We start from the raw sequence: 21,052 nt of genomic DNA on the forward strand, positions 1-21,052 counted from the left end.
CGGGTTTCGACGGGCCGCCGGCACCGCCGAGGGTCCCAGACACAGCCACGACCACGCTCAGGTGTTGCACCACCATGGAGAGGGCAACCGGCCATGCCCAGGTGCTGGCACTACCGCCTGCACATGACCTTCTACAAGAGGGCAACAACAGGAAACTTCAGTGAAGAAAAAAGAAAGTCAATTCCAGTATTGTCAATCTAGAACACACTAACCTTTGCTCCATGAGTGCTTGCTTGCAAAATGACTATGCTTCTAGAACTGAACACTTGGTTGCTTATTTGCAAACCCATAAAGTACTAGGACGGCCAAAAAGGTGCTTTCTTGCAAAAAGGCAAAAGCGCGAAGTCCCAGGATGCTCAAGTTGCAAAATGGCAAAACATATATAGCTGAACCACCAACTACAGTGATTGCAAAATTTCTGCTTGCACACTTCACCAGAACTGAGTAAAAACATCATTTGTGAGTGGTCCCTGTAAATTAAATAAATTATATTTCTTCCTTTGTTGTCTTGTATAGTTCCACTCCGTGCTTCTCGTGTCCATCGCTTCAACACATCGCTTCAACACATGTTGTGACGGTAGTAACTTAATATTCATCAAATCAATAACATGGCCACACAATATCCCAATTCTGTCAAACTGCCGGCAGCTGCACTCAACTGTTTGCTTCAAAGGATCACCGGCAACTTTATACTCCTCCTGAAAGGTAAAATCTCCTACTAGATATTCATTAGTACCATCCTATGGCTTGGTGCAAGCTGCTAAGGATCCTTGAAAAGCTTCAAATATAGGTGGTGTATATAGTTTGCCAGCCTGCACCAACATAGGTGGTGGTACCCTCATAAAGATTTTAGGCAACTTTTTCCTTGAAATCAAATTCTGAATCTAACTCATTCTTCCTTTTTCCTTGCACCACACTTTCAAAATGCTTAAAAAACCTGATCATATCAAAATCAGATTTGAAATGTATTTTCAAGTCATTGTTTAAACTCTCACTCAATTGTGTGCTTCTCATTCCTAATGTAAAACATCCTTCATATAACATGCAGCCCATTTTTCTTTCAACTTGTATATATTATCCAACCAAGTTTTCTTTCTCACCTTTTGCCTTATGAGGGGAAAATTTTGTTCAAATTCTGCAATGTCTTCATACTCAAACATGCATGCACTAAAATCTGATAGAATACTTGTATCGTCAGTCTCCTCTTCATGCGTTTCCTTTTTCTTTGCTTTCTTCTTTTTATTCCTCTCTTTTTTCTCTTCTTCACTTGCCTCTTCATATAGATGTTTGACAGCATTTTGAATGATGAAAGGTGCACAATCCATGCCATGCTTCTCCAAACACTACTGCAACTGCCTTTCCCATTGCAACATCTTGATCTGTATAAAATGTTTTAGGCTCCTGTCCATTTTGAGCTTCTAAAAAGGTCTCAAACAACCACTTGAAGGAATCAAAAGTTTCATCATACAAGAGAGCAGCACCAAAAACTACAGTTTCTCTAAAATGATTGAATCCAACAAAGACACCAAAAGGCCTGCTTTCCTTGTTTGTTTCAAAAGTAGTGTCAAAACTAACAACATCACCAAATTTTGCATAATCCACGACCATTTTAGCATCAGCCTAAAATATGGTTGCTATTTTTCCATCACAATCCCTTTGGAATGCATATTGGAATGATTGGTTTTCAGCAACTTTATCTTGAAAATACTAAGCATGCTACCAGCTTGGCCATATCCCATCTCTCGCTGCCACTTGCTCCGCAAATAGTTCTTGACGAAGGGTGTAGCTAAGATTGTGGCCCACCAACTTGACGACTAGGCAACTTATGTGCAGCTTTTGGCCCAATTCCTGCATTATCTACCGTTTCAATTTCAAAAGCATGTAATTCTGAAATCTTCCTTTGGGACACCATTAAGTGCAATGTTTCTGGCAGGTATAGTGCGTGATTGTGTTCCAAAACCAGCTCAGACACTTTCACAATTTCTTTCTTTCGATCCATTTTAAGATTCATGTAAACTTGGCATTCGGTTCTCGTTTCAGCTCTAGGGCACTTTGTTAAATGATCCCTTTTGTCTAGTGATCGACGACCCTCTTTTGCACAAACAAATCTACATGATGTAATCTTATCATCAGATGGCCTTTTGTTTGTATACTTTTTTCTGACCTCGAATCCTTTCTGTCCACTGTAGCTAAGCCAAAATGCTCAAGCCTCATCTGAAGTTCTAAATTCCATGCCAACTTGAGGTACCAAACCAAGCAGTATACTTCTGAAAAAATAACATGACCAGGGGACTTATGCAAGTGCAGAGGAAAATATTAGACTAAAATCCATATGATGTCGCATAAGATTAACAAGGTGGGTTGTATTACTTACGTATTTGAATCATGCTGTGGTTTGTTAGCCTCTTCTTCCATATCAGTACTTAAGAATGAAATTTCAACGGGTTGCTTCTTCCATGAGAAAAGAAATGCTGAGCAAGTTCAAAGCAATCTGATGATGACACTTTGATCAATTGCAGGGCCGTTCATGAGGAAAGATAGCAGATTCAGAGAAGTTCCTGGCTCGATGATGGTCAGCTTCGCTACTCCCGCCTTTTTCCGTCGATCTCGCGCCGTTTTCCGTCGTTGGCGCTGTTTTTCTCGGTCTCCCGCGTTTTCTACCCATCTGCTGCATCTGCAAACGGGCCAGGCTGGACTCCACGCTTTGGGCCCAAATGAGAGGAAACCTCGTTCCTGTACGCTGCCGTCAGATGCGGATCCAACGGCGCCGCGGCTCCGACCTCTCTCTGAGGTAGCTTCAACAACTTCAGAGGATCCCAGGTTCCCAGCTCTGATGCGAGGCACTCGACCCGCCGCGCGTGACACCGTGGGCGCCAGGAGTCCCGCCTTGGCCAATGCAGTCCTCGCCACGGCGGCACGCCGGCTCGTCGGCCATCGGGACGACGTGGCCACGCGCGAAAGAGAGCATGGAGGAGGGCGTCAGCCTCTTCGTCGCCCGCGGCCGTGTCCATGGTCATGAACTACGGCGATACCTTGTTTAGTCAAAGTCTATGATCCGCCTTGTGCTCCATCGTTTCAAGCGGGTTCAGAGGTAGTATTCCTTTAGTAATGCAAATGACACGCTTTCAAGACAAAAAAACAGACATGTATCCATTCTTCTTTGGAGGGGATTTGCATCGATTTGCGTAGGATTTTTATTTGGTCTGAACATGCATATACACGACACCCCGTTCTTTAATCACCACAAACCAGTAGCAACGAGAAACGCCCAGCTGCTTCATAAATCATAAGCAGGGCCCAAAGCACAGTAACCAAAACTGCAGATTCCAAAAGAAATTCTAGTGAACCAGAAACAGCAGCATTTACATTTCACCGGATGCGGGACACCTCAAAATCAACATGCTAAATATTTCAGAGGTTGCAACCATTTCATGCAGCATTTACACTTGACCGGAGCGGAAAAGGACAGCACACGGTAGAGAATGAACACCAACGCGCACGGCACAAGGGAACATCTTTCTTAGCTAGACTTTGCTCATTACCATTTTGAGTCTTGCAAACGCGACAAATTGAAATGGGCTCCAGTTCAGCTTCAGTTCGGTACAGCCTACACTCCTAAATGGATAACGACCATCTAATTCGGCCCTAGACATTACAAAAGGTTACAGCTACAGCTACGCTTCAGCAGATGGAGCACCATTGTCGCAGGTTAGTTCTGATCCTACAGCGCTGGAGGCCTAGAGCCTTTCAGGGGCGGGCTTCACTATGCCCTTCACAGCAAACACCAGTGCGCCTTCGTTTTCCAGCTCCTTGATAAACTGCTCTGATCTTGGCGTCTGCGCAACGACAAGGCCAAGCAGCTTGGTTGGGGGAGCTTCTGAATTTGCTTGGGGCTTTTTATGATCACCGAGATCAGTCTCGGTGCCAACGTCATGGACAGCATCTGGTGTCGGCTGGCTCCCTGATGGCATGGTACCCTTTGAAACATGCATTTCTTGGTTCTGGGCATCGCTTTGCATCTTGTCTTGATGATCCTTTTTCTCGGACGTGTGTGATTTAGAGACCGTTGAGACTTTTTGTTTCACTTGGGTAGCTGCTTTGCTCCTACCTAACCTGCGCCTGAACACTCCCCACAGATAGTGTTTCCTCCCTTGGAACACTACAAAACAGCAGGATTTAATATGTCAACTACAATAGCCATAGATGACTAAACTCTAAATCGTAAGAACTTGACTGCAAGAAAAAAAAATAACTTTCCAAGTGTGGTAGTGGACAGTAGAAGCAATAGTATTGCAAAGTTCTGACCAAATGCAAATGCAAAACAGGTGCAGTGCCATATCGTATCCATGGCACTAGTAAATTACATTGTCAAAATGAAATACAATACTTACTTTGACATTGCTCTGGTAGAAGAACAGAAGGGAAGATTAGCAGCTTGGAAAGTCCAACAACATATTTGAGAACTATGCTATGATCAGTGACATACTGCACTAGTCGATCCAGCTCTTTATTTGGCCTACAAATGCAACAAGAACATTTAAACTAGCATGTAGCTGAAAATACAATACAAACAAGTATTCATAGGGGTAGGTCGCACACCTCATATTATCCGAAAAGAAATACAAGCTGATGTTTTCAGCAGTAAGTTCCAATGCCTCCCATCTACTTTGCCAGGCTTTCAACTCCGAATGCTTGGTTACTTTCATAACTGGTGGTAATGAAAGTGATAATTCCTGCACCTTCTTGGATGCTTGATTTGACAGGTGTGCAGCCAATGGAATATACTCCTGGCCAATCTTCATGATCCCACTATCAGCATAAAACGTGAAAATATTAGCCACCGCAGAGAAAAATATCGAAATGCTTTCGAATGAATAGGATGGACGTCTAACATACGTCCATTTAGGTCTATCAATGGGTTGTGGACAAATAAAGCTTTGTTGATCAGTAGGTGCCGAAACAACTGGCATCCTGGATAGGCTGCAGTGGCCGAGGGTCCCTGCAGCTTCTGATGCCAACTGCTCAGCATCATTCGGTGCGCACCGAACACTAGGATTCCCTACAGGTGCTTTTTTGTCTTTAGTGGCCCTTCTCTGCTTCTTTGTCTGCGTATGATTATTGACGTGTTGTTCATTTGAATTTCCTGAACGCAACACTTCCTCATGGTTTTTTGCAGATCTTCTCTGGTTCATCACAGCACTTTCTACATGTCTCTTATGCATCCTTACTTGCCCCTCATTCTCACTGCATGGAGGGTTCAAATTTTCCACATGCATGGCCTCGGCATCTTCACTATGTGGTACAATAAGTCGTTTTCTTTTCATGGGCACGGCATTCTCAAAAGTTTGAGCAGAACTAGAACATCTTGGCACTGCATCATTTAATTCCTTAGCCTCTGAAGACAACTCCAAGGAAGCACTTAGGCAAGTATGATCAAGCTGCTTTGATGGCCTACAATTTTTCAGCTGCGCATGATCAGCGTTCCTATCTTTCACAATGAGCTTGATTTTCTGATGTTTAGTATGATGTTGAGTGTCTCTGTTTGGTTGCTTTTTAAAGCTACTTTGTGTTGCCTTGCATGGGCTAACATTATTGGAAGGCAATGACTCACTGTTAACATCTTCCATTTGTGATAATTGGCTACAAACCACATTTTTTACAGCAGAAACTGAAGCCTTTGGTACATCATTTTGAGTATCCCTTCCCTTCAGCCCTGACTTGGGATCAGAACTTTCATTATGGTCATTGTGACTGCAATAGACATCCAATTGCCCTCTCTCGTTTTCTATGGTGCACAGAAAATGTTTACCTGATCTATTTGCTTCATCTGAGTTATCTACATCAGAAACTAAGCAATCTTTTGCTGTAGAGGTACTTGATCCATGGTCATTATCTAGTGCAGGGGTGACAGTTTCCATGCCTGACAAGCATTCAGTTCTTTCAGTGCTGTTTTTCTCAACAGCAGGTTCTCCTCCCCCATTTGAGGAACTTGATGGCTCTGCCAAGGGACTTGATCCCTGGACGTTATCCAGTGCAGGGGTGATAGATTCCGTGCCTAACAAGCATTCTGTTTTTTCAGCATGGTACTTCTCGACAGCTGAGTCTCCTCCATTTGAGGAACTTGATGGCTCTACAGTCTTTGACATTGACTTTAAGTCCAAGTACTCTTTAGAAGGATCCAAGACATCCATATTCTCAACACCCAGATCTGATACTTGCATTGGCTGTGAGTAATTTGATGGAGGCTTGGATCCTAGGATACTCTTCGGTGCATCATCCTGTGGTTTAACCACCTCCAAAGGGTCAGGTTGTTCCCAACTTTTTGATGTTTCGGAATCATCACCATGCTCCTCGCTTGGCAATGTAGGAGCAGTTCCATCAGTAAAAGACGAACGGGATTGCTCAACATTATTAACTGAAGCAAATAAGCCTGCCTCTGTTCCTTGTTCTTCAATTTTTAATGCAGGGTCCAAGGGTGCACAGCTTGTACCATCTGGATTAACCACCTCCAAAGGATGAGACTGTTTTGCAATTTCCAATGAATGACTAGAACCATCTTCCTGCTCCACAATTGGTACCGTAGGACAAGAATCATCCCTAACAAATGGATGGGATCTCTGAACATCATAGTTTAAAGGAATGGACCCTTCAACATAATTCAGTGACAAAGAACAGCTATCCTTTTCTTTTGAGAGGTCCATACACTCCATAGTGTTCATAGTAGGTTCAACATCAACCATCGTCTTTCGTATTTCTGCAGCAAGGTCAGGAGCCGAGTGACTTGAACCATCAGCACTTTCTAGCTGATAAATTAAGTGATCCTTTTTACTTTCCCCTTCCTTTTCAACATCATTGTGCTTTGCCTTTTCCTCGACGAACATTTCGGAAGAGTTGAATGTACCTCCACTTGGAAAATGTTTAGTGCAAGCATCGGTACTATCTCTTCTTGCCTTGCGCGATCTATGTCTACGACGCCCCCAAATACTACATATTTTTGCCTTGTGTGATCTATGTCTACGATGCCCCCATGACCATGGTTCCTTCGTCACCTCCACTCCGTCGACATTTGGTTCATTAATTATAAAAGAACCCCATTGAATAGGGTGGTGGTCATCGCACATCCACTTCAATGATTTCGCAACTTCATTGGGTTTAGGGAGGCAATCTTCACACAACCATTCAATTGATGAGCCATCATAAATAACCGGATTCAAACAATATCTACAAAAAACCACAAACCACACTAGTTAAGGATAGATTGTTGAATGCCTCAGGAGCCATAGAGGTATACACTCAGGGATACATGAGATTATAATTTTTCTCATTTGAATCATGTCGTTACATGTTTACAAGTCTTCGAGATATGCCATTAGTTACCCCTTCTATCATTCATCAAAATTTCTAGACTAATTGCCCATATCGTCTTCCTTCCTCCCCTTCTCTCTTGTTCACCTCTCTCCATCTCCTCTTTCAACTCCTTGTGGTCGCGCTATGGTGTCGCGCCCACCTATCCCCTTACATTGTCGTTCTCACCAAATGTTGTGGACTCTTTTGTTGGGTGTACAACTGGAGGAAGAAGGCGCCAGCAGCCTTAGTGGCTAAGTAGGTGCCAGATTGTTTTAGTTTGTTAGCTGGGTCAGTAATTTGTTAGGCTTAAGATAAGAATGAGGAGTTTCCCACACTATGACGGTAGCACGGACCCGATCCTTTAGCTCCACAAGGCGAAGCAATTCTTCCACGCCGACCGCACCTCCGAGGATGAGTGCGTCTGGCTCGCCTCTTTCTACATGGAAGGTGATGCCTAGGACTGGTATTACCGCATGGAGCAGAACCACGACGCCCCCACATGGCTGGAGTTCGTCGACAAGGTGCAACGGGCATTCGATCCCCCGACGCGAAGCAATCCGCTCGGCGCCCTCATGAAGCTTCACCGCACCGGGACAGTGGACGAGTCCAAGGCGCAGTTCCTGCCCCAGCTCGCCCGTTGCCACACTCTCCAGGAACAGGATCAAATCGATCTCTTCATTGGCGACCTTTACAACCCGCTGCAGACCGACGTCGAGCTCCAACATCCGGCCACCCTCAACGATGCCATGGGTCTCGCTCGGGCCTTTGAGTGCCGCCTGCAGCTAGACGACGGCGCTGCGGCCTGTTTCCCTACCCGCGCCAATCCCTTGGTCCGGTCGCGCTCGTCTCCCGCCCCAACTGGTCCCCGGACTCTGCGCAGGTGCCAAGACGGTGCCGTCAACACCGGCCGCTCCAACCAAGACCGCCCCTCCAGCCAGCACGCGCTTCAAGCGCTTGACGCCACAGGAGATGGCCCAGCGCCGGGCGGAAGGCCTCTGCTTCAACTACCCCGAGAAGTTCTCCAGGGATCACAATTGCACGACAAAGGGCTTGTACCTAATGGAGCTTGATGACGACGCTCTGCTCCCGGGCACCGCGAAACCGACGACGGATCCGTCCGACGATGTCGAGATCTCCCTCCACACCCTTACTGGAATCAAGACGGCGAACACCATGCACTTGGCCACCTCCATCGCCAGCGCCTCCTTTCAGGCCCTTGTGGATTCAGGGTCCACGCATTCCTTCATCACCACGACCACAACCCGCCGCCTCGGCCTCCAGCCTGCTCCACGCCCCGGCCTGATCGTGGGGGTTGCCAATGGGGATCGCGTCCAGTGTGCCGGAGTCTGTGCCGCCGTGCCTGTCACCATCAGCAACGAGGGATTCTTCATCAACCTCTTCATCCTCCCCCTCACCGACTATGAGCTGGTGCTGGGCTGCCACTAGCTCAAGTCCCTAGGCCCTATCCTTTGGGATTTTGAGCGCCAGACCATGGCGTTCTGGTGCCAGGACCGTCGCGTCCGGTGGACGGGCGTCATGGTGTCCAGGGATCCGACCCTTCACGCAGTACAACGCCTGGACCTTCTCCACCTGCTCCTCGCCAAGTTCAGCGACGTCTTCGCCACGCCATCCTCGTTGCCTCCAGCTCGACCTTATGATCACCGGATCCATCTTCTCCCAAGCACTTCGCCAGTAGCAGTCTACCCCTACCGCTACCCCCAGCTGCTCAAGGATGAGCTCGAGCGCCAGTGTGCTGAGATGCTGCAACAGGGCCTCATCCGCCCCCAGCACTTGGCGTTCTCATCCCCGATCCTCCTCGGTGCAAGAAGGATGGCTCTTGGCGATTCTGCATCGACTATCGCGCTGTCAACGCCAAGACAGTGCGCGATATGTTCCCCATTCCCGTTGTCCACGAACTTCTGGACGAGCTCAACGGCGCCACCTACTTCACCAAGCTTGACCTTCGCAGCAGCTATCACCAAGTCTGAATGCACGATGCTGACATTCACAAGACGGCATTTCGAACTCATCACGGCCACTTTGAGTTCGTGGTCATGGCCTTCAGCTTGACGAACGCCCCGGTGACGTTCCAATCTCTCATGAATGAGGTTCTGCGCCCCTTCCTGCGTCGCTTTGTGCTCATGTTCTTCGACAACATTTTGATCTATAGCACCTCCCTCGCCGAGCACCTGCAACACATCCGGGTCGTCTCGACCACTCTGCACAACCACAGCTTGTTCCTCAAGCGCTCCAAATGCTCGTTCGTGGAGCGTCGGGTGGAGTACCTGAGCCACTTTATCTCCAAGGACGGCGTGGCCATGGACCCGGCGAAAATCAAAGCAGTAAGGCTGGCCAACGTCGCGGTCGGTCCGCGCTCTACGCAGCTTCTTCAGCCTCATGGGCTACTACCGTCGCTTCATCCACAACTATGGCGTCATCGCGGGGCCCTTGACAGCCCTCCTTAAGCGGGAGGCCTTCTGCTGGACCGACGCCGCCACCGCCGCCTTCAACGCGCTCAAGTCAGCCCTAACTTCTAGTCTGGTTCTATAACTGCCTGACTTCACGATGTCGTTCTTCATCGGCTGCGACGCTTCCAGCTCCGGCTTCGACGCCATCCTCCACCAAGGCGCGGTGCCAATTACCTTCTGCAGTCACGCAGTGGCTCCACAGCATGCCAAACTAGCGGCCTACGAACGCGAGCTCATTGGCTTGGTCAAGGCCGTGCGCCATTGGCAGCCGTATGTCTGGGCACAGCCATTCACCGTCCGCACCGACCACTTCGCCCTGAAGTTCCTCCTGGACCAGCGCCTCTCCACCATCCCCAGCACACTTGGGTCAGCAAGCTATTCGGTTATGACTTCACGGTGGAATACAAGCCAGGACGCCAGAACGGGCCCCTGATGCCTTGCCATGCCGCGAGGAGGACGCTGCAGCTATGGCAGCTTGCACCCTCTCCCGTCCGGACTTCAAGCTGTTCAACGAGTTCCAACAGGAGGCTGAGACGCTGCCAGAGATCGTCACCAAGCGCCAGAAGATTGACCAGGGCCTTGTGGGGGCCAAATGGTCCGTCGTCGACGAGTTCATCATGCACCGTGGCCGCATCTTCATTCCCGACTCCTCGGCGTTCTGGACGCAGCTCTTGCACACGACGTACGGCGCTAGTCATGAAGGCGTCCAGAAGACACTCCACCATCTGCACGCCTCCTTCAATAGCCCCCAAGCCAGCAGACGCGTCTGTGACTTTGTGCGGGGCTGCGTCGTCTGCCAGCGGAACAAGACGGAGCATTTACACCCGGCTGGACTGCTGCAGCCGTTGGATGTTCCCCACACTGTTTGGGCTAACATCACCATGGATTTCGTTGAAGGTTTTCCCAAGGTGGGCAGCAAATCAGTAGTCCTCATGGTGGTGGACAGATTCTCCGAGTACTCGCATTTCATCGCCCTCGGCCATCCTTATAGCGGAACATCGGTTGCCCAGGCGTTCTTCGACCAGATTGTGCGGCTCCATGGGTTGTCGTGCTCCATTGTCAGCGACAAGGACCCGATCTTCACCAGCGCGTTCTGGATTCAGCTGTTTCGTCTGTCAGGTGTCACGCTGCGTCTCAGCTCCGCTTTCCACCCACAAACTGACGGTCAGTCAAAGGTCACTAATCGGGTGTTGCGCGTCTACCTTCGTTGCCTTGCCGGCGACCGTCCGCGGAGTTGGCTGCGGTGGCTGCCATGACTCGTCCTACCAGACAGCCCTCCAAACCATGCCATTTGAGGTCGTATATGGCTGGCCGCCTCCTACTTTGGCCGCTTATCAGCATGGTCTGTCACGAGTGGCCTCCTTGGACAAACAACTCGTCGAGAGGGATGTGTTCTTGGCTGTTGTTCAGGATCGTCTCCTCCGTGCGCAAGGCATTATGAAGCAGCAGCATGATACGGCACATTGGGATGTCACTTTTACTGTGGGTGACTGGGTATGGCTTCGTCTTCACCAGCGCGCGGCGTCGTCCATCAAGAATGCCCAGAATGCCAAGCTGGCTCCTTGCTACTACGGGCCCTTTTAGGTGATTTGAGCGCATTGGCTCTGTCGCCTATCGTCTCCAGCTTCCTACCAAGGCGCGCATCCACAATGTGTTCCATGTGGCGTTCTTGAAGCAGTTTCATGGCAAGGCCCCGACTACCATTGCTCCCCTGCCTACCATTGTGCACGGTCATGCTATTCCTGAACCCGATAAAGTTCACCGTGCACGCCTCAATCGTGGTTTCTGGGAAGTCCCGGTGCATTGGCTGGGTCAAAGTACTGCTGATTCAACCTGGGAACGGCTCGAAGAATTCAAGTCCACCTATCCAGACTTCCAGGTCGAGGACGAGTTGTTTCGAAAGGAGGAAGGAAGTGTTGTGGACTCTTTTGTTGGGAGAGAGTACAGCAGGAGGAAGAAGGCGCCAGCAGCCTCTAGTGGCTGAGTAGGCTCCAGATTGTTTTAGTTTGTTAGCTGGGTCAGTAGTTTGTTAGGCTTAAGATAAGAATGAGAAAAGTTAGTTGAGATATTGTAGTGGCCGGCACTTATATAAGCCGAGCCACAGTAGAAGGTAGGCAAGCAGAAGTAGGATCAATCTGTTCAGATCCTCCTAGGGAGGGCGAACCTGATCTGCTGCTGCACTATTATCACCAATAAATAGCCAATTCTCTAGCCCTATCACCAAAGGATGTCACGTGGATGGGGCGAGTGGCACCACCAATGATGGTGGGAAGAACAAAGTCACCTTCTCCCACGCACAGCCAAAAGGAGCAGCCACAGGCATGGCAGAGGTTTTGGACCCAACAACATTCTTTTGCTAGGATAGAATTAGGTTGGTGCCATGCAACAAATGAATAGGAGAGGAGTCAAGGTGCTAGACCCGATAGCGTTCATCGTCAGGAGAGAATTAGGTCGGCGCCCTCAAGCCAATACGGAAGATGAACATAAGAGGGTTAAAGGAAGAATACAAGGGCAATTTGGTCCAAATTTTTTAACAAATGCATCAAATGGGTAAGTATAACATATCTCAAAGAGATGTAAATTGTAGTGGCACAATTCAAATATCCACACTAGTGAAATTATAATGGCACAGATCCAATTAACGCAAACAATTAATACAAGGACAAATCACAATCAAGCCTACCAGCTTGTTTTGTCCAAGGGAATTTATGTGACAGGTAAATTTTTGCTCCCTGCGCTTACCTTACAAGGTGTATTTCATCGCTAGGACAAGTTTTTGGCCAACAATTACTCAACTAGTTTTCGTTTTGTGTGGTACAAAACTATAATCATAAGAAGGTATTTGTCATACAAATATAATGACATCTTGTATAAAACAATTATATAATTGTTGGCCAAAGGCTTATCCTAACGAAATGATATGAGCCTTATAAATAAAAGAGTAGAATGCACTAGAGAACCATCAAATTATAAGGAGGCGTCACTTAGGACCACAAACTCTGAAAGTACAATACTCGGTGCATAAACTTTTCAAGTTATCACAATGAGTGTTCATCTTCTCTCTCATCATTCAACTGCTTCCTAGAGTAGTGTGCTTACCGGGTGGTGTTTGTTGAAGAGGAACAAGGGAAAGCATCTGTTGCTCCAGCCCGTCTCTCTTCCTCAACTAATAACTTAATTCTTCCCTTTCATTTGCTAGAAGCATCAAGGCATTCAGGCATCTTCACTCCCTCTGATCCCTTCCACCTCCAAACAGCATCTCCGCGCACGTGTGGTGGCGTCGACTACCAAGCAAGGCAAAGAGCCAAGCAACGCCAAGGAAGTGACGTACAAGCCCCGACCTCCGAGTGGCGGCTCGTGGCAGTGCTGCCGCTACTTCTAGTGGTGGCCGCGGCGAGCGAGCGGCAGTGCCTAGCGCGGGTGTAGGCCCCCCAATGCAACACCACCGCGCGTACACTACGATGATGTACATGGGCATGCTACAAGACTACGAGTTGTAAGTCGTTGGGTGTGTCATGATGCATGGCCTTACCCAGGTCCGCACCGATGCCGATGCTGACAGTGTCCTTATTGCCTCCACCAACATCCTCCACCCAAAACATGCTCAACAAAATGCCCCAGCAAAAGACCATGGAAGAAACAAAGATAGAGGGATGAGAGAGATGTCCAGTAAGCGTGTCATGTCAGCGCTAGACGCCCGTGTGGAGAGGTATGGACCTAGGTGACACAGCATAAAGGGTTCATGCACCTAGAAAATGTACTTTCGGAGTTTGTGGACCAAAGTGACCCCATTACAAGTTGATGGACCTCTTGTGTATTTTATACTAAATAAAATGGGAATAGATGTAAATAAAATGGGAGTAGTTGGTTAAAGGTCTTTGGAGTCCCTTGTTTTCTTTGTTAGCATAAAAAAATTGATATCATGGGCCAAGTGGGACTAGCAGATTGCATGTTGAAGACAGTAACAACGCCCTAGTGGCGAAGCTAATGATGGTGGCAAGGCCTTGTGACCTTGTGATGTACAAGGCGGTGGACGTCATTGTCCGAGGCGGTGGCAAGTGATAGGTAGACTATGACATATCACCATCCTTAATTCATGTGCAACGGTTCAAATAGTAATATCGCGACCTATATTCTGGTCTCCAGACCGTGTGACCCAAGTGTTCAGTTGTTTTGGGATTACTCCTACCTTGATAGTCTAGAAAGATGGGTTCTTATAAGCCTTTATGTTTCTAACATAGCACCTCTAGGTTAGCAGCTTAATGCAAATCAAGGATGAAAGTGTAGGGGTGCTACCGTCATGGGGTTTAGGATGTAAAGGGATTTGGACGCCCTGATGCCATATGATAAACAAGGGCAGAATTGATGCAGATTATTCTCTACAAGAATATTGATAAACCCCATGCATCCACACTCCATCATGACAAGATAATCAAAATCCATGCATATTTGTTCCTTTACTTAGGCATTTAATATGAAAATAAAAGACATGAAACTAAAGTAGAAAGAGAAGTTAAAGCCTTACAGGTGCCTAGTAGCATTCTTGCAGCTGTTACATTGTACCAAAAGATGCCTGTAGCCAACATCACCACACACTTCGCATACAGCATCCTACAGAAAACATAAACATATAAATTGGGGTTACTTTACACAATCTCAATTAAAATAACGATACTGCATGGAGCAAATAAGCACATCCACATTCGATGCATTCTTGTAAGGTGTTTCTCACGTTCCTATCAGTATGAAACTGTAGTTGATTTTGAAACACAAAATCTAAAAGAACAGAACCTGCTTCTCAGAAGTGCTTCACATTTCTGTAAGGTGGTTTGTTTGGCGCCCACCTTATGCTTCGAGTGGTTTTATGACCAAGCTAGGAATTGCTGTTGCCACTGCATTTCCTAAGCCTTTCCATTGTCAGTGGGCTAGGGGGGCCATGCTAACGACTCCTTCGCCATGCTGCTCACTGGCTTCTATTTGTAACCCCTCCACACCCAACAAACTTGCAGCTCCACCCATGCATCCACAGCTCCTTCCTCAACTGTGGAGGAGCATGCTTCTCTTCCGCACCCTCAGCCCACCCCACCCTCATTCCATGTGGTGACCCCTGCCACCAAATCGACTACTGTTGCCACTTGCTACCACACTTGAAAAGCCATCAATCAATCGCCCTCCGCACCAATCCTAAACAACCTGAACCAGAAACCCCCCAAACACTAATCCTAACCGCAGCTAGATTCACCCAAGTTGGAAGTTGGAGAATACCTCCTGAGCAGAATGTAACCGGGTGGCCAGAAAATCGGTTAGGAGGGGGCACAAAATGCTCCAGTGACAATGCAAAGCCTCTTGTCACATGCATGCACGGAGAAACATTTCTCCTCATGACCTCCTCTAGGAAATCACCACTATCAGCCAATTTCACCGCCCCACGTGCAGATATTCAGCACTAGAACAGGATTAACCTTAACCCTAAAGTGTGACTCGATTCAATTCGATTCGATTCAATTCCCCTTCCAGCCGAACAGACACACATTTTGTTTCCCGAAGCCGAGCAAACGTAATCCGCAGAACATCGGACACCTTTCCCTCAGAGTAGATCTGCTTAATCCGCGATTTTCAACAAAGAAAGGAACACGCCGCACGAAACAAAGATGGTGGGGACTGGAGAGTGAGGATCCGTACCATCTCGCCGGCGCCGTCAGAGCTCAGAATCTCCCCCTCTTGGTCGTCGATGTCGAGCCCCAGAGGGCCTCAACGCCAGAAGGGATGCAGGGGAGCGCTACCGAGACCTTGCGCCCTCCTCCCCATGGCTTCAGCTTTGGACTCAGCTCCCAAGTGAGCGCCGCCGCTGCCGCAAGTGAGCCCGCGGGCTTCGACTGGGGAAAAGGGTAGAAGCGGAAGGCGAAGCGGTGGCGGCGGCTGCGGATCCCGGGACCACTGCAACTCGGCAGCATCGGCGCGGCGCGTTGCCACCATGCGCGAATCCAGCGCCACGCGTGGCGCCACGATGAGCAGGTGGAGCGACACCCGGCGGCTGCCGTGGGGAAGCCTTCGCGATGGTGATAAACACGGCGCTCCCGTCGTCGGGGATATTTACTTTCTAATTTTAGAATAACACTACCAATAGATTTGCTATTTTCTACGACGTGGCATGCTAAATCACCTCTCCACGTTGGAATCGTCACGCGAAATGATTTCCATACCCCTAAGCTATCCTTCTACTCCCCGTGCGTCGCATCCCAACCCGAACCATGCCAACCATTCTCTTCCCATGGGCTCGAACCCTAGCCGGACCTCAAGGGAGCGGCAACGACCGCGACGGCCGTGTCAGTCGAAGGTAAGTGCTCCATGCTTCCTCCAAGAATGGTTCTGAATTCCCTTGAGCTCCCATGATTTGCGTTCTTTCATCGCTCTAGGTTGGTGTTCGAGTAGATGCTTGGTTCGTGCGGTTCTTAAACATGAAGCCTAGCAATTGTCCTCCATGGTAAGCTCAGTTGAAATCACTGCACCGCATATGCATGTCTCTGGGATTGGGCATTTCTAACTTCGAAATTGTTTTATTGTTTATGATTATGTTAGGATTGATCCTGGCAATACTTTTAGAATAGTTGTTAAATGTGTAAAATTTAAGGCAATTCTGCAGTACTATGGTGTTTTGGATATGGGTGAGCAATGGCATGATCTATGAATTGATAGATGCAGTGGGTACAATCTTGATTCATTCGTTACTAACATGGTAAGTAAGATCATTTGGGGTCCTTCTCAAACACTTGTTGTGTGGGCAGTTGATACTGACAGTGCTGCTGAATGGAAGATCAAAAGGAACGAGCACTTTGAGAAGATGATTAGGTCCAAGTTACATGACAGGTTGACTAATGTGGTAGTGGAAGTAGTTGAAAAGGGCTATCAACAGGAGGAACAAGCTTGGGAAACTAGAGGTGGATCTATGGCCAGTTTTGGTATTACCAGCCAAGCTCAACCAGTACCTACTTTTGCTGAAGGCTTAGGAGAGACCTTTAGTTCTAATGCAGGGGCAGATCAGACAGTTCAGGAAGATTTGGTACCTGAGCCTGATCAAGATGGTGAAGCAATTGTACTGGCTAATGAGGACAGAATGTTTAAGGCTATGGGTTTCAAAGATGCAGATGAGAGAGCAGAACAAGCAGCAAGAACAAAATATCCCATTCCAGTCATTCAAGAGCAGAACAAGCAGCAAGAACAAAATATCCCATTCCAGTCATTCAAGAAGAAATGCAACAGGACATGACAGGTGCAGGCTATAGTGTGGATGACAGTGATCCTACTGAACCTGTTATGGATTGGGGTAGGGATAATCCAGAAATGTCTGTTGGCACAAGCTATCTTTCTATGGTTGATTTCAGACTAGCAGTTAAGTAGCATGCTATTGTTAATAAATTTGAGCTAGGCACTGAGAAGTCTGACAATCCAGATTCAGGGACTTTTGCAAGGCTACTAGATGCCCTTGGGTTATTAGGGCTAGGACAAAAAAGATGATTGTGTGAGAATACACTTACTAACTACTTCATGTTATATTTATGCAAGTATCACTTAGCCACCGATTATAGTTTATGATGTAGAATTGAAAGGTGTTGATTAATGCAGATTCAAATAAATAACTATCCTCATCAGTGTGGTTCAACAAGTAGAGTGCTAGGAATAATGGCAAGCCAAACTTGGGTTGATGAGAGGGCTATCCGAAGAGGAAGCCTGGGTTGGATGCTAAATAATTGGAGGAGGAATTGGAGGACAAATACAAGATTCAGATTCATTATCAAACTGTATGGTATGGTAAACAGAGGGCAACAGATAAACTTTTTGGGAAATGGGATGATTCTTTTGACTAGCTATACAGGTTCAAGGCTGAGGTTGAAATGAGATGTCCTAGCAGTGTTGTTGAGGTAGACTCTTTGAAAATTGGTGAGAATAGGCATTTTAGCATATTTTTTTGTGCTTTCAAGGATAGCATAGATGGTTTCTTAGGTGGCTGCAAACCTTACATTCGCATCAACTCCACTGCACTAAATGGAATGTGAAATGGTCACATACTGTCAGATTTATAAGACCGGCAGTCCACCAGGTAGTTACCCAAGTGGTTAATTTGACCAAAAACTCGAAGGTGATCATGAGAACACAAAGGGGACACGAGGGTTTTATACAGGTTCGGACCTTTGGAGAGTAATACCCTACGATCTGTATGCGTGGCTTGTATTGCTGGTATGAGATTGGATGCCCTCGGGAGGTGCCCTTGGCCGCCTTATATAGGCTGACAACCAAGAGTTACAAGTCGGTTTAAATCTAATCTACTTAGTAATTACATGGAAAGCAATATGAGTCGGATTACAACACAGTTCCATGATGTCCGGGAAGATTTGGTCTATCTTGTCGCCTTAACGTGTACTCCAAGTAACTTCATATCCTTGACCCGCACGCCTTGGTCGGGCGGGCCCACTTGTTAGGTCCGGCCAGTATCCTGGTCGGTAGGGACACATGGGGTACCCATATCCCTCAAGTCCCCGAGCAATGTGTAGGTGAACAGGAACTTTAAGGCCATCACAACAAAGCTTGAATCGAAGTCGGCTGAAGCCGTGATGGCATTATGGTGATGGAGAGGCTGTGCAGTGCTCAAAAAAGAAGAAAACCCGAGCTGCGCAGTGCCGAGCTGATGGATGTCGGTGTCCAGCAGGTTGAAATGAAGGTTACGGAGGACGTCGCAAGACGCACTCTGTAGGAGTAGCCCTCGAGCATTGAAGCGACTAGAATAATTGGTCCAATGGTCGAATAAGAAAAGTTGTCTCTTGAAGCAGATCCTAATGTTTGAACACAAGGATAGGCACAGCCATGGAGGCCTGCCGACCAAAAGTACACATCCAAATCCCTGGAGATAAGGACTCATGCAATGATAGGTAAGCGACGAAAATGCCTGGTCACGAGAGTACTGCACCATCTGAGTGACTTCGAGATTCCTAGCAGTACTTGTGGATCAGCCTGAGCGTCACGTGAACACTGTAGAGCCGTACCAGCATAGGGAAGCCTTGTCGTGAATCCTCACGAGCCCACTGTAGCACTTTGGATGTTACTGAGCGGCCAGGCTATAAATAGACCAACGTTCAGCACGAAGAGAGCCATGGCTCGAGTAATAGCACTTGTAGTCTTGAAGCTTATAGTTTTTGATAGGAGTAGCACCCGCCCAAAAGCATGATGCTAGAAGAATTCTCATAAGGAAAACCAGGGCGCTCCTTCCTTTCGCAGTCTCTGCGGTGAAGTTGGGAGGTAACAATGCTAGAATAATCCTCGTGAGGAGGTTGTATCGTTATCCCCGTCGCTTTGTCCAGGACACACTGCTACGGAAGTGTGTAGCACAGCTTTCTTGTATTGTGCTTTTTTTTCTTTTTCTGCGTTGTAGCTTCTTATCCTGGGATGTCAGCTATCCCAGAGCTATTTACAGTTGCTTGTATTATGTATTTGTCAGCAGTCTTTCTAGGGAATACAATTGTAGCTGAGTAAAAATATGTTCTTGCATCTAGTTCTGGTAATTGATGAGGCCACAGGGGCATACTGACTTGAAACTGAGCGTCTAGCCCCCGAGGTCAAGAACCAGTTAAGCCGCTGAGGCTCGCCGATTAGAATTAGGCACCTCAGCCCCCGAGGACGAGGACTGGCGGAGCCAGGGAGGTACACCGAGTAGAATTAGGCGCCCAGCCCCCGAGGACGAGGACTGGCGGAGCCAGGGAGGTACACCGAGTAGAATTAGGCGCCCAGCCCCCGAGGACAAGGACTGACGGAGCCACAGAGGTATGCCGAGTAGAATTAGGTGCCCAGCCCCCAAGGACGAGGACTGGCGGAGCCGCGAGGACACGCCGAGTAGAATTAGACATCCAACCCTTGAGGATGAGGACTACCGAGCCACGGAGGCATGTCGAGTAGAATCAGGCGCCCAGCCCCTGAGAACGCGGACTGGCGGAGCCACGGAGGCACGTCGAGTAAAATTAGGCGCCCAGCCCCCCGAGAATAAGGACTGGTGGAGCCACGTAGGCACGCCGTTAAAAGCACAACAAAAATCCTGCAGATTCTGTCCCACGCACGCGGCGCTAATGGAAAAAATCCGCAAGTTTCGCCCGACATGTTGCGCCGCAATAACGGGAGGCCCGCAATTTCCGTTCGTGAGTTACGTCATCACCCCCCTCAAAAGTGCGAGGGTCATGCAGCCATTTCAATCTTATCTTGAACACATTCAACATCACCACCCTGAGCCCATTGAGCACTTCGCCACTGTGCTCGCGAACCCTAGGTTGCGCCTCCGCAATCCTCATTATGCTCGTGCATACTCTGCTGCCGCTGCCCGACCCGCCATGCCGCCATATGCGCAGCAAAACCCTTGTCTTCATTGGATCTAAAATTCAAGGCGTGGAGCTTGAAGAAATGGCGCAAGCAAACGCCCTGGAGCCATCTTCCATCTGGATGAAGTCCGTGATGACGCAAGAGCGCATCCAAGCCCTCGTGGACCGGAGCCTCCTCGGGCCGCAGGCGCTGTTGGAGTGGAAGCCCACCGCTAGCCTAGAGTTCCCATCAGAGGACACGGCGGAGACGGTGGTCTTCACGCCATTCTTCGAGCGTGGATTTGGGATCCCGTGTGGAGACTTCTTCCGAGGTCTTCCACACTACTACAAGATTATTCAATCTGAATCCAAACTCAATCTTGGACATTGTTGTCTTTATCCACCTGTGTGAGGCGTACTTAGGTATTCCCCTACATTTTGATCTCTGGAGGTACTTGTATCATTTGAAGCCCGTGATTAGTAGGGGGAAACAGGGTCGAGTAGTCGAAGGTTGTGGATTCTCGCTACGGCCCAAAAAAGTGTAGGAATATTTTGATCTGCAACTGAAGGAATCCAACAAAGGTTGGCATAGTGAGTGGTTCGTCATTGCCAACAGCAGCCCGAGCTGCCGCCACGCATAGGGTATGGTCCAGTAGCAATGCCCGAGTGGTCAAACCAGCCGACCTTAGAGGAGCAGGTCCAGATGGATGAGTTGCTGGCAAAGATCACCAAGTTGAAGGCACGGGGACTGACCGCCGGGGCCATCAGTATCAACTTCTGTCAGAGGCTGACGCAACCGATCAAGCACCGAGTGCACCCAGCGTATGAATACTCGGGGCTAACAGATTCGACCCAAGAGGTCCAGCGCGAGGTGCCCAACTCAGAGGTCGCCAACAGGGT

General features: G+C 48.3%; 1 protein-coding gene and 1 pseudogene across 1 annotated transcript; both read right to left on the reverse strand.

Annotated features, from left to right (window-relative positions):
* Positions 1–203: 203 nt before the first annotated feature.
* Positions 204–2,245, reverse strand: LOC140220159 (protein FAR1-RELATED SEQUENCE 5-like; annotated as a pseudogene).
* Positions 2,246–3,324: 1,079 nt separating this feature from the next.
* On the reverse strand, positions 3,325–15,881 carry LOC117867036 (uncharacterized). The gene is made up of 6 exons (XM_034751347.2): positions 15,498–15,881; positions 14,341–14,426; positions 4,897–7,221; positions 4,600–4,809; positions 4,392–4,516; positions 3,325–4,159 (listed from the first exon to the last, which is right to left on the reverse strand). The coding sequence occupies exons 1-6, from the start codon at positions 15,498–15,500 to the stop codon at positions 3,738–3,740; spliced, it is 3,171 nt and encodes a 1,056-aa protein (XP_034607238.1). The 5' UTR covers positions 15,501–15,881; the 3' UTR covers positions 3,325–3,737.
* Between the last annotated feature and the right edge of the window lie 5,171 nt (positions 15,882–21,052).

The sequence above is a fragment of the Setaria viridis genome, chromosome 8 (genome assembly GCF_005286985.2).
Source record: "Setaria viridis chromosome 8, Setaria_viridis_v4.0, whole genome shotgun sequence".
In the NCBI taxonomy this organism is placed as follows: domain Eukaryota; kingdom Viridiplantae; phylum Streptophyta; class Magnoliopsida; order Poales; family Poaceae; genus Setaria; species Setaria viridis.

Coding starts and splice junctions, on each gene's coding strand:
- LOC117867036 (XM_034751347.2), bottom strand. Junction 7,222..14,340: donor AAGAATGCTACTAGGCACCT/GTAAGGCTTTAA, acceptor GGTTTTTTGTAG/ATATTGTTTGAATCCGGTTA. Junction 4,517..4,599: donor TTCTTTTCGGATAATATGAG/GTGTGCGACCTA, acceptor TTGCATTTGTAG/GCCAAATAAAGAGCTGGATC.